Raw genomic sequence first — 13,737 nt, forward strand, 5'->3', positions numbered from 1 at the left:
AACATCAGAGTGCAGCGCCACATTAAATACGCACTACAATGACAATAGTTTCCCACACTCAGCTTCCCACTTGTAGCCCCGCCCACTCCCCCACCCAGCCTCACGTCCTCTTCCCTTAGCGCTCACGCCCCCCCTACCCCTCCGACCCCACACCCCCCTCTCTCTCCCCCCTTTCTTACCTATATAAACTCTTGCCACGGCAGCTCTCTCGCCTACTTCAGCATTGTCTTGCTGTGGTTGTTCCACCTGATGAAGATTGCTTGTGTTGCGATCGAAACGTCGTGATTTGTTTTATTAAATTTCTACCTACGTGACTTTACCGAAAGAACCAAAGAGTATGAGAATAGTTTAAAGTGATTTGAAGCATTTTTTATTTTAAAAAATGGATATATGGTTTTGGGGGGGGGCAGAGCTTTGTGACGCCGTGGGGGGAGGGGGGGGGTCAAAAATCGGCCAAAATCGCGTGGCGTCATTTATGGACGGCCCCTTAGGTGTAAAACGAAATACTAAATGTCATGTTATTTCGAATAGTAATTGGTAACTGGGTTTAGACAAAGTCACTTCAAATGAAGAACCTGGATTAATGGCAGGTGGCTGACAGCTAAATTCGAAACTAGAATCTCAGCAGTGGCAGCTCAGTTCTAGCACCTGGCCATATCTAGTTTATTTCAATATGCTCTTCCCAGTGTTTCAAAGGGAATATTGGTCAAAAATAAGTCCCATAAGACTTTGCACTGCATAGTAAATGTCATACATGTGTAATGCGAGCGTAAATGGGAAGGCCGGATGTGACGATCTGGAAGGGAGGAGTCAGGGTCACGTGGGAGAGAGGTTATAGAGGGGAGCCCGGAAGAGATCGGGGCCAGTCGATGGAGTGAAGAGGCGGGACCACGTTAGGTGGCCGCCGCGCCATCAGCCACGTGGCTGATGGGGCTTGGCACACCGTCGGCCAGCGGTGTGCGGATCGAGAGAAGAATGTGCGGGGCACACGGGGCTAGCGGCGTGGCTAGCAGAGTGTGCGGGGCACACGGGGCTAGCAAAGAGGCTAGCAGAGTGTGCGGGGCACACGGGGCTAGCGGCGTGGCTAGCAGAGTGTGCGGGGCACACGGGGCTAGCGGAGTGGCTAGCAGGGCGTGCGTGGCACGCGAGAGGAGACGCTGGTCCCTTGTCAGGACCAGCGGGGTGAAGGACGAGTGGAGGAGTTGAGGAAGCGAGTGCACAGAGCGCGTGAGAGACGACGCTGGTCCGAGGAGGAGGCCAGCGGAGTGCGGAGGAGAAGAACCCAATAAAGGACGAACGGAGACTTACATCGCCTGACAGAGTCCTTTATTACACATGTATGTCTGAATACAATCCTTACAAAAATACTACGGTTCTCTGCTACTCAATGTACATTGAGTAGCAATGTACATTGAGTAGCATTGATGTGCTTTGTATTTTGACAAACTATGCGACAAAATCAGAAAAGAGAATGTTTTAACAAGACTTTATTATGCGTGTAGACATGTCAGCAGATATTTAATGTCTAAATCTGTCGGCTTAATAACCAATGTAGATGTTAATATATTGTATTTACACATTTACTGTAAGCATTAAATCAAATATATATTACCATGTTTGTCCAGTAACCCAAGGTATCAATTGTACACTGGCCAGATGGTGGAAAGAGGCAACAATCCATTGCAGATGGGTTACAGCCCACATTCCATGTGCTTTCTGAAATGTGTCCAATAAAAATCTTGAATAATGGATCTTCTGAATACAGGAGTTTGCATTGTGAACATTTGGCCAACAAGTAATGAATTTCACCAAAATAACAACAAAGGCTTTATATCTTTTGTAAATATACACCTGTACATCAGACAAATAAGTACTGCATCGTATTACATTTCACTCCCGTAAGCCTACTTTTACTGTATTTCGCAAAAGATGATGTGGAATTAGATTTTCAACTAAACAAATGGTTGAATGTACAGTATAGTATATAACATACATGTAAAATTACATCAGCAATTGGCCTGAGTCAACTACAGAATGTTTACGTACTGCCTGAAATATGTGGATTGTTTCAATTGTAAAAAAAAATTGTAAACACGCCTATTGTTGAGTTATGGGGCATTGTGTTGCAATTGTAAACAGGCGCAGTCATTTTGTAAGAATTGCTTTGGCAGCGCTAATGCGTGGATGCTAAGCAACCCCATCCCCTGGTGATGCGGCAGCAGTGGCATCGGTGGTGAACTGAGGGGTGGGAGGGCTGCGAGTGCTGGGAATGTCGCGTTCCAGTGCCGAGAAGGAGGCAAAGTAGGGCGCGGCGCAGGCCACAGGGTCAGCCGGCTTACGGAGCAGCAGGTACTGCAGGAAGTCGCCGAGCAAAGCCCGCAGCTCAGGGTGGGCCCTTGCATACTCCGCATGCTCTGAGAGTAGCTCCTCCTGCCACGAGGCACAGATGCGTACAACAGTGTGTATTCCACCATCACAAATCTGTCCCAGCGAAATAAAACAAAAATTGTTTTACTAGGTAAGGCCCACTGAGCTATATAGCTATTTTCAGAAGCGAGTTGGCCACAAATGATAGCTCAACGAAGTGGTTTATGATGTGGAAATGTACAGTAGCCAAATACTCAAAAGGCATGTTTCTAAATGTGGAGGAAAAAACCAGAGGACCCAGACAAAAATCCACGCGACTGCGAGAACACGCAAACTCCAAATATGCAGGCGTCAGGGTTGGGATCGAACCCACGCCTTCATGTATACCAGGCGAGGTAGTTAACATCTCGCCACTGTGGCACCCTTTTTCTGCCCCCACCCAGTGTGGTAGTTGCCCATGGTGCAAATGTAATTTTCTATAACTGTTCACTTAATCTGACATTTTCATACGCAGCAATGTGTATCGTGTACATCGCCTACTTTTAAAGTAGAGTCGTGTTTCCTTACGTTAAAAGTAAGCGATTTTTTTTGTCTGGTAAACTTACAGATTTGTGCATGATGTCACTGTCCAACTACACCAGGGCCTACACACAGGAAGGGTCCAGGCTCCCAGCTATGAAGGGGGGAAATTGGACATGGGCTCCAAATCATTCCTTGCGCCAGGGCCCATGCCAGCCACGCTAGCCTCCCGAATTACTACGGTCTGCAGCAAGATACCAACAGCGTCTCATGTTGCCAAAGTAATTTCCTGCTCAAATGAGTAATGAGACAGTCTTCATCTTCTATTTACAGCGCTGAGTCAACGGTGAAAGTTTTACATTCATATGACAGAGGGTAATCTCTCCATAGGACAACTACTATTGACTTCCCCATGAAGTGGTAATCATTTAATCGACAAAGCAGAGATTATGGACTGAGTCATAGGTACAGCAGTGATTGCATTAGGAAAATATTTTGCTACATCTCTCCCACCACGATAATTCCAATGGATGTAAAATATGCACAATATTCATACATATACAAAATTGACTCGACTAAGAAAACGGAACGCTGACAAGTGTGCAAAGTAGCATGAAGAGGTGCATTCTTGGAATTAAATTGTGAGACGTGAAGAGAATCAAATGGATTTGAGAGCAAACCCAAGTTAAAGACATAATTATTGTTTTTTCGCAAGCAGCTTAAAGAAGGAACATCCACCACAAAGATAGAGTGATGAAAGCAGCTCATGTGCAGTAGATGAATTGTATCACAAAGCCATTCGCAATGGTGATAGCATGTTGGCCTTCATCCAGCAGTGAATATATAATGACTAATACGATATTTACATACATTCTGTGTATTTTTTACGTTTATTAAATGGTATAGCATCAATGAATACAATTCTGTACCTTGTTCACAAGGTCATTCCTTTGGTATGATAAATGGGAAGCAAAGCTAATATCACACAGACGATTGGCTGTTGTTTATGTTAATAAATACAACATTGTATTTACAAATCATCACAAAATGACAATGCAGTTCGTACAAAACTACACAGTATACAAACTAACCCTGAATACGCTAAGAAACATCTAGTCTTAATACAAATACTAGTTATACGTTGTACAGGCATCCAAGGGAAATTGGTGTTTTTTTCCAAATGTCATGGAAATATTGTTTCCAGTTTGCAACTTTCCTATCTGTAAAATAATTAAGAGTATCTAGTTTTTCCGTGAACTGTAAGTGCAATACCGTATTTTAATCCACATTAACTAATTTTGATAAAACAGTGCATGGTCTTTTTAGTCAATAAAGAAATTACATCAACGTGCCTACGTAGGGTATCTCCACCGTCGTCCAAGAAGCTAATTTGCGATAATGCTTCTTACGGTGTTCATTTCACAACTGTGGAATAATTATCATACAATTTACATTTGTATATCAGACACTTCACGTCCAGGTGAGAGGCCATTAAATGTGCTATAGTCTATAATGAGTTAATTGTGTCTAATTACACTATGATCGAAGCAGACAAGAATGTAATGGGAGCAGTGTCATGTTTGGGGTTACAACCTTTCTGTCGAGGAAATGGGAGTACATCTGCATGTCTTCCTCCCAATTCAGTGTCTGCTGCTCCACCCCAGAATCAGTGCCACCCTCCTCCTTCTCCTCAGCCTCCTCTGTATTATGAAATTAAGACAATAATAAGCATGTGTAGAACAACAACACACCAATATTCAAATAGCATAACTACAATTTGTTCATGTGTAAAATATTGGACTCGACGAGGGTGATTATGGCCATCATCATTTTATTTTTGTAATTTTCTGACCAGCCCCTACTGGACATCTCTGAAAAAAAGCTTCAAAGCTCATTGGATTTCTCCCAGATAAATAAAGAATCTGATTCTGATCATTATCATCAATATCTTTTTAAAAAACATGACTGTACCTGCTGCAGGTGTTTGTACGGGTAGGCGTACAATCATCATGGTGGTTGGTGAGCCCACTTGCTCACGCCTCACCAGATGCCTGTAAAGCAGAGGTGTCGTAAGTTCACACGTGAGTGCACACACAAATTCTGAGCAGCACCTCCATGGGCAAAACCATTCTGTCCGAGAAGGGTGTTAGAGTACAGTGATACCTCGGTTCACGAACTTAATTCGTGAACTGACTCTGGTTGCGAACCGAATTGGTCGTGAACCGAGGCACATTTTCCCATAGGGTTCAATGTAAATCCGGTTAATCCGTTCTGACCTTTTTTTTTGGTTTTTGAAGCACAAAAATATGAAACAAATTACAATACACATTAGTACTGTACAGTATAGTAATGTATAAAGAGAGAACACTAACCTTGCTTGAGATGACTTCAGTAAGCACTCAAACGGGTGAACTGTACAATACAGTATGTACAGTATTGTACAGTACAGTACAGTACTACAATACAGTACTGTATGTGCTAAAAAGCAAACCAAAAAGCAAAAAACCACTGAAAGTGTCTTCACAGTACTCACAGTACTTCTTTCTGTGTCTCTTCTTCTCTCCACGATCTTCCTACAGGAAGTCACGACCATGTGACAGCCTGGAAATAGCATTAAAATGGCGGCGGCTCCTGTTCGTGAACCGAAGCGGAGTTCGTGAACTGGAGCATATTTTTATGAACTTTTCTGTTCGTGAACCGAGTTGTTCGTGAACAGAAGCGTTCGTGAACCGAGGTATCACTGTATTTCTCATTTTGGTACATGCAGGCACATTTAGAAGTATTTTATTTCAAATTAACACAGGTGATATTAGTCCAAATGATGTTGGTGACAATAAAAAAACTAACTCACCCATCTCTTAAATAATAGCTATGCCACGTGGTTGGTGGAGCTGTCTGAGAGTAGAGCGTCCTTTCGATTCCAAACACTTCCACCTTTTCCTCGCCAACGCTCAGCTCTTCTGTACCCAAGGATCTCTAGGCAAGACAGTTTTGTTGAATTATTTGTGTCATTCAAATGTGTCTCCAAAATATTGCTACCATTACCTGTGAACTATCAAGCATGACGCTTGTCAATGTGTTGTTTTGAGCTTTAAATTTTGCTCATGCAGTTGCTTTAGAAAACCTGGAAAGTGATACCAAATCAAATAGAGTTATTTGCTATTAACAATAAAAAATTCACATTTCAAACAAAAATGCACAATATTTTTTTTTGCCAAAAATAGCAGTGGTTAACGCCAGTGAGATTCTTTACCGCTTCATTCTAGATTTGTGTGTATATTGATTATTATCACTATAAGGAAGTATAAACACAGGCTTAGACGAGTGGCTCAAGAAGCTGGTGGAAAACTTCAATCTAATGATGTAATGGAAGCCACTTGAGTGGTGTGCACGCACGTACGAATGTGCAGGTCGCAAGGCAGGACTCGGAGTCGAGGCACAGGAAGGTGAGGTCATGGGGTACGTGTGCGCGCCGTGTCAACAGCCTGGTTAGAAGAAGGCACGATGCCTCCGAAAGAAAGCCGGCCAGATGGCTCATCTCCAGGCGCACAGACTCCCGTAGTACCTCCTGCATGCAAGTGTTCATATACAAGAAACCATATATTAACAAGACACCAATGTCATAATCCAAGTTTGTTCGAATCCGCCGAGGTGCTTGTGATGAAACTGGGTTTTCAAGTATCATCAAGTACCACCAATAACTCTTCAAATAAATAAATTAGTTTTTCAGTCTATCTGGCTAATTTCAGCTCTGACAGTTAACATATGGTCTGACTGTCATGTCAAGAAAAATATCTGTCGCAGCGTAGGCGGAAAAGTGCTGCCAACTTATTGTCTCAGAAGCTATTCTATGCTACCACCTTCTGCAATCTATTCTCTACCACGGGGTAATGCAGTGTTCTGCGCGAGTTCTGAATAGATTGCCGCTGAAAGCACAATTGGAATAAATTTTGGTAAAAAAGACAAGTTTGATAAAAGTACGTTAAAACTTTAAACTCATACTCACTTTTCCAACGGTGTAATGACCCTGTGCGATCCAGCTGCTCGGCAAGATATGACTAAGAGGAGTCTAAATTAAGCCAGTATGTTATCATCCATGCCAAATTGGTTAGGTCAAAGCATTCAAATGTTTCCATTTGTCTTAAATGTTGTGTAACTGTATTGTTTATCCCTTGAATAAATCGATAAAATAGCAAATGTCATAGAAAAATAATGCACCATTGTCAAAAGCAGTGTCAATGAAACAGAAATGGATGATGTCTCATGGAAAACTGATAACTTCCATTTTTAGAGCAATTACGCATTTCCTTAAAATATACAGTCTCACCTCTCCCTCAGTCACGACCTTGTTCACAAGTAGTGACTCTTCTTGCCACACCAGTTCCACCTTCCTGTCCAGGGCTTGCTCATTCAGCTGTATGGGGAACACACATTGAATAACTACCAGAGGCACATACTAAAAATAGGCACGTGCAATAAATTTAAAAGCATATCTGTTGAAACTCTTAAGGCCTTTACGCAATGTTATACATTTACAATCCACTGCTGGATGAAGGCCTCCCCATTGGACGTGGGTCATGATGGTTATTCGACAATATGCGGGTTTGGGTTAAGCAATTGAATGGGAGTAGAGTAGTGTACAGCAATGCACTTTTTTGCATTGCCCTCCGCTGTCCACAACATAGTTTCAAAGGAGCCTGTAACACCTGCTTTATGGTGGTTGCTCATCCAAGCACTATTCATGCTCAACCCCATGTACTTTCTGAGATATGAGGAGCTTGGGTGCATTGCGGGTAATTTGGTCATTGCCCAATATAAAGGAGAAGTAAAACTTGATTGGTCTTTATAAAAGAATCTCACTCTAGAAAACGATTGTATTTTCACATTCAAAGGTTATATGTTAATGCCTTTGCCATTGGCAATGAGTCGTCATTATGAGTGACGATGTTGCAACTTTCTTCAGCGCTTCAGATATCAAAAGTGAATTAACAATGAACCCTTCAGTTTTCTCAAGTGACTTTCCATACCTCAAGATATTCATGATGGTGTTGTTCCAGTGTCGCAAGATTGGTGGTGACATATGCTGAAAAACAATATTGCCATAATAATTAGGTAAATATATTTCCTCTAATGTAGAGATTTATAGCAGCTTGTTTTTCGGTAAAGTCACGTAGGTAAAAAATAAAAAATAAAAACGTAAATCACGACGTTTTGGAGGCAACACAAGCATCCGTCTTCAGGTGGGACCGTCACAGCAAAATGACTGTGTCATTAATTTATTTGAATTTTATTTTTTACCTTCGTGACTTTACCGAAAAAACCAAAGAGTATTGACCCTTGCAGTCACGAAAACTTCAAATCTTGAATTAAGTTTCAAGAAGGATGTTAAATTACATTGGTTTCTTGTTCTTGTTTCCATTTTAGGCAAACCCCCTACATTTTGCTTTCGGAGCTGTCACAACTACTGTATAATTTATGCTAATGTAATTTACTTATCCAAAAAATACATTTGTCAATAACACTGCCCTAATAAAAATATATATAATTGGTGACAAAAGGACAATGGTCCTTCTTAATAGCACATGTGCTATGAACATCAGCGATTGAGTTCCATCACGTGCTATGTAGAAAGGGCATTGCCTGAAATGTCATGCATTAGTTTTTTGGAACTTGTGCGCCACTGCCAATGCGGTATCATCAAATAATATATTTATTTAATCGGTAAAGAGTATCACAATTCTAATTCAGGTGGGTTCTGCACTGGGTTGCTTGGCCAATTCGCTCATGAGTATTTGGCAAGTGTGATGAAAGTGGAGTACCCGGAGAAAACCCTCACATATTAGGGAGTAACTTTCAAAGTTCCACACAGATTAAATAATCCTTTAGTGTCCTACTATCTGCTGGCTACCTTTCAGCCTAACCTTACAAATACCTGGTATACCCATTAAATCTTCCATCCAAGTACTAATCAAGCTCATCCCTGTTGAGCTTCAGAGATCTGACGAGCTCTGGCGTATTCTTGCGTTATTAAAAAAAACAGGTGCAAAGTGGCACACCACGTAGAAAACCCACCACACACGGTTGTGCCGCATGGAATGTCGTTGATGGCTCCCTTGCTGGTGGCGTGCACGAGGAAGCGCGTGCCTCCGCCACTGTCGGGGTGTTCGCGGTATGGCGCAGAGTAAACTCGCATCCTGAATTCGCCCAGGTGCGTGCCGTCCCGTGACATGGTCATCAGCTCGTCCCCAAACAGGCAGCGGCTCAGTTCCTGTGGTTCTGCACTCACAAGGGAGAACATTCGCTCACCTTCATCACAGTGCTCTGCTGCTGTGTTTGTTTTGCTGTGATGCTATTCATAAGGGTGGACCACTATGGGTTAGTGTTATCTGCATGGCAATACATGGACTTTTTTCATTAAATGGAAATAAATACAATAGATTTCATGAAATAATTCATGTAAATCTAAATAAAACTATTTATTCCCAATTTACAACACAACTTACTACCATAACTTAAATAGTGTATCCTACACTATGAGACCTCCTTTACCAGTGGCAAAATATAGTAATAGGTTTTTACCCTTTCAACTGGTACAAAAACTGACACCTTTTGGCGTCATCTGGTCCAACACCAATGGAGACTAGGCTCTAAGAAAAGCTGTCTCGGGTGTGGACCAATCAACTTCAAGGACAGTGCATATCATTATCATCATCAGAGTTGTTTCTTTTTGTTTGCATTTTGACTGCTTGTGTTGTGGTTATTGCAAACATGATTCCTTGTATAAAGGTGTCAGTTTTTGTACCAGTTGAAAGGGTAAAAACCTATTACTATAGTGTATCCTATTTAAAGTTGTGGCCCACACGGTTCTGATAAGGTTATTATTTGATGAACAAGTCAGGAAAAATAATAAATACGCATGCTTTATGCATTGTGTTTCAACGTGCATTGATTATTTGTGTTTCATCAGCAGCATGGAAGCCAACTGGTAGCTGTCAGGGAAAAATTATTCGTATATTTACAAATAGGCATTTTTTATGTAATTGGGTCTCCGAGTTTTGAGCAAACTTCTTTTCATCAACTTATCCAGTTTTCAAAAAAGTAAGTCCCAAATTTAGTTAACATTTTATTATCTATATGAGTGTCATAGTGCCAGTCCATTACGGACAGATGGGTGGGCAGAGCTAATGCATAAACGTTTGCCATACTTAGTCGTAAAGGGTTAAAATAGGTTCATGCTCACTATTTAAGGAGCTTATATCCAGTGTTCGTACCGATGGAGGCGAGGAAGTTGATGGCCTCTTCACTCGCACGAAGATGGGAGAGGGCACCTTCACTTTCCTGATCCATTATAACTTGTGCAGCCTGCACAGATAGCAATGTCATTAAGTTGCATCGGGCAACCATAACATTCACATAATCAAAGGTCAAAATTGCACATCAAAGAACGACATTTTTAAAATAAAAGAACTTAATGTGATCTGAACATTTTTACGCATAAAAAATATATGTATTCTGCACATTACAAGTTGAGAATTGGAAATGTGATGGTGTCATAGTCCCACACAGAATTTGAAAGTTATCTGAAATTACAGTGCTGTAAATAGTAAGTTAAAGTCTGTAGATAATTACAGCTCTCCAGATGTCTCAATGGATTTAGTGTTGTGGTCAGTCGCACAAAGCACCTGAAGTAGAATTTTACCCGAAGTTGCACTGATTTAAATGGTAAAACTGAGGGTATATTTCTTAAGAGTTATTTTATCCAACCGGCCATTGGTTTTGAACATAACATGTGTTTACTGCATCAACAAGACGACATTAAGCAAGTCATCAAACCACTGAATCTTCATAAAACATTTGTGGAGCTGTGCATAGCACAGTGGTTAGCAATATGATCCTGATGACCGAATTCGATTCCCAGCACCGGGTAGCATCAGTGGTGAGTGATTTCTGAGCCTACCCACACATCTCCCATTCCTTCTACCATCCGCACTGACCAGCCGTGGTGAAGTATGGTCAAACCCCCATGATCGACACAGCCTAGCTAGGGCCTTTATCCAGCAGGAGATTGGTAAAGGGCTGTTATATTTTCATCTAGATTAGCTTACCTTTTGAATATTTTCAGATATCTGTTAACATATATTCAAATATCCTGTGCTGTGCACGTAAACCATGCATCCTTTGTGCTGTGATAAAAAAAAAATCCCAAGTGGTTTCCCTATCAAAAGAACATGGGAACGGCGCTCATGTTTTAATAAAAAATCAGAGGCAGTTTTATACATTCCACATTACAATGACGGGGGAAGTCATTCCATAGAACAAACCAACCACTATAATACTGCAGTCCAGCATGTTGCATAAGCTGGTACACTGCACCCAAATTCAGTACCATGTAGCATAGTTGTGTGTATACTGTTACACCTGTCAACCCATAAAGGTTTACCCGTATTCTTGTACAGGGAAGTTGAGTTTTCAGGTCTATACGGCTTACAGCCGTTTCAATACGGGCACATTTAGTTTCGTCTATTTGTGTTTCTCTCTTGTGATGGGACTTTGTATGATGAACGTTGAGATGTATGAGGGCACGGGGTGACGAATACGGTCTGAATTTGTCTGTAATAAGGTAGGCAACTGATAAGGGGTTGACTGGTATGTAGTGGTGAGTGTAGTGGTGAGTGGTGTAGTGGTGAGTGTACCAGTGGTGAGTGTAGTGTTGAGTGTACTAGTGGTGAGTGTAGTGGTGAGTGTAGTAGTGGTGAGTGTAGTGGTGAGTGTACTAGTGGTGAGTGTAGTGGTGAGTGTACTAGTGGTGAGTGTACCAGTGGTGAGTGTACTAGTGGTGAGTGTAGTGAGTGTAGTAGTGGTGAGTGTACTAGTGGTGAGTATACTAGTGGTGAGTGTAGTAGTGGTGAGTGTAGTGGTGAGTGTACTAGTGGTGAGTGTAGTGGTGAGTGTACTAGTGGTGAGTGTACTAGTGGTGAGTGTACCAGTGGTGAGTGTAGTGGTGAGTGTGGTGAGTGTACTAGTGGTGAGTATACCAGTGGTGAGTGTAGTGGTGAGTGTAGTGAGTGTACTAGTGGTGAGTGTACCAGTGGTGAGTGTAGTGGTGAGTGTACTAGTGGTGAGTGTAGTGGTGAGTGTACTAGTGGTGAGTGTACTAGTGGTGAGTGTACTAGTGGTGAGTGTAGTGGTGAGTGTACTAGTGGTGAGTGTAGTGGTGAGTGTACTAGTGGTGAGTGTACTAGTGGTGAGTGTAGTGGTGAGTGTAGTGATGAGTGTAGTGGTGAGTGTAGTAGTGGTGAGTGTAGTAGTGGTGAGTGAGTGTAGTAGTGATGAGTGTAGTGATGAGTGTAGTGGTGAGTGTAGTAGTGGTGAGTGTAGTAGTGGTGAGTGAGTGTAGTAGTGGTGAGTGTACTAGTGGTGAGTGTAGTGGTGAGTGTAGTGATGAGTGTAGTGATGAGTGTAGTGGTGAGTGTCGTAGTGGTGAGTGTAGTAGTGGTGAGTGAGTGTAGTAATGGTGAGTGTACTAGTGGTGAGTATAGTAGTAGTGGTGAGTGTATTAGTGGTGAGTGTAGTGGTGAGTGTACTAGTGGTGAATGTAGTAGTAGTGAGTTGAGTGGTGGTGAGTGTACCAGTGGTGAGTGTACTAGTGGTGAGTGTACTAGTGGTGAGTGTAGTGGTGAGTGTACTAGTGGTGAGTGTACTAGTGGTGAGTGTAGTGGTGAGTGTACTAGTGGTGAGTGTACCAGTGGTGAGTGTAGTGGTGAGTGTACTAGTGGTGAGTGTACTAGTGGTGAGTGTAGTGGTGAGTGTACTAGTGGTGAGTGTACTAGTGGTGAGTGTACTAGTGGTGAGTGTACCAGTGGTGAGTGTAGTGGTGAGTGTAGTAGTGGTGAGTGTACTAGTGGTAATTGTCTATTTGTTTGTGTTTCTGCCTTGTGATGGGAGCTTGTAGGATGAACGTTAAGATCTATAAGGGGCACCAATACGCCAGGCCGCCTTTGTCTCCCCACAAATGCTGCTCTTCCCCCCCCCTCACATCGCACCAGGTACTCGTTTTTTAAGGCTCAGTCGACCTAGGGGAGAGATTGGTTCAGTTGATCGTCAGTGGTGTTGCCCGTGAGCGGGGAATCGAACTCGTGTTGCCGGGTTTGTAGAGGGGTGGAAATAATAATAATTTACGTACCCAACGTGAGTCCGTCCGTGGTTGTTGTTGGTTGTTGCTGAGTTGGTTGTTGTCGAGTTGTTGCTGAGTTGGTTGTTGTTGTCTTGGTTGTTGTCGAGTTGGTTGTTGTTGTTGGTTGTTGCTGAGTTGGTTGTTGAGTTGGTTGTTGTTGGCTTGGTTGTTGTCGAGTTGGTTGTTGTTGAGTTGGTTGTTGATGAGTTGGTTGTTGAGTTGGTTGTTGAGTTGGTGGTTGTCGAGTTGGTTGTTGGTTGAGTTGGTTGTTGGTTGAGTTGGTTGTTGACGAGTTGGTTGGTGTTGAGTTGGTTGTTGTCGAGTTGGTTGTTGATGTGTTGGTTGAGTTGGTTGTTGCTGAGTTGGTTGTTGAGTTGGTTGTTGTTGAGTTGGTTGTTGTTGAGTTGGTTGTTGTCGAGTTGGTTGTTGATGTGTTGGTTGAGTTGGTTGTTGTTGAGTTGGTTGTTGTTGAGTTGGTTGTTGTTGAGTTGGTTGTTGTTGTTGAGTTGGTTGTTGTTGAATTGGTTGTTGTTGTTGAGTTGGTTGTTGTTGTTGAGTTGGTTGTTGACGATTCGGTTGTTGTCGAGTTGGTTGTTGACGAGTTGGTTGTTGACGAGTTGGTTGTTCACAGCGGCGCAGGCCTCGCGCGTTCAGCAGCAGCGGCTCGTCCGTCACCA

At 42.4% G+C, this 13,737-nt stretch overlaps 1 protein-coding gene across 2 annotated transcripts; it reads right to left on the reverse strand.

Moving 5' to 3' along the window:
* Nucleotides 1-1,469: 1,469 nt before the first annotated feature.
* On the reverse strand, nucleotides 1,470-13,722 carry CATIP (ciliogenesis associated TTC17 interacting protein). 2 transcript variants are annotated; one of them, XM_061554956.1, is made up of 10 exons: nucleotides 13,070-13,722; nucleotides 10,127-10,248; nucleotides 8,959-9,162; nucleotides 7,914-7,969; nucleotides 7,214-7,300; nucleotides 6,287-6,454; nucleotides 5,738-5,862; nucleotides 4,858-4,937; nucleotides 4,480-4,586; nucleotides 1,470-2,430 (listed from the first exon to the last, which is right to left on the reverse strand). In XM_061554956.1, exons 3-10 carry the CDS (start codon nucleotides 9,119-9,121, stop codon nucleotides 2,188-2,190), a joined length of 1,029 nt encoding a protein of 342 aa, XP_061410940.1. In that variant the 5' UTR covers nucleotides 9,122-9,162; nucleotides 10,127-10,248; nucleotides 13,070-13,722; the 3' UTR covers nucleotides 1,470-2,187. The 2 variants fall into 2 exon arrangements, with proteins under 2 accessions (XP_061410940.1, XP_061410939.1); XM_061554955.1 differs by having other exon boundaries at nucleotides 10,158-10,248; nucleotides 13,070-13,721.
* Between the last annotated feature and the right edge of the window lie 15 nt (nucleotides 13,723-13,737).

Source organism: Lethenteron reissneri, chromosome 20 (assembly GCF_015708825.2).
Source record: "Lethenteron reissneri isolate LAM-NWPU_2019-01 chromosome 20, ASM1570882v1, whole genome shotgun sequence".
Taxonomy (NCBI): Eukaryota; Metazoa; Chordata; class Hyperoartia; order Petromyzontiformes; family Petromyzontidae; genus Lethenteron; species Lethenteron reissneri.

Coding starts and splice junctions, on each gene's coding strand:
- CATIP (XM_061554955.1), bottom strand. CDS start 10,233: ATGGATCAGGAAAGTGAAGGTGCCCTCTCCCATCTTCGTGCGAGTGAA. Junction 7,301..7,913: donor ACCATCATGAATATCTTGAG/GTATGGAAAGTC, acceptor TTCCCCATACAG/CTGAATGAGCAAGCCCTGGA. Junction 4,587..4,857: donor CGTACAAACACCTGCAGCAG/GTACAGTCATGT, acceptor TTCATAATACAG/AGGAGGCTGAGGAGAAGGAG.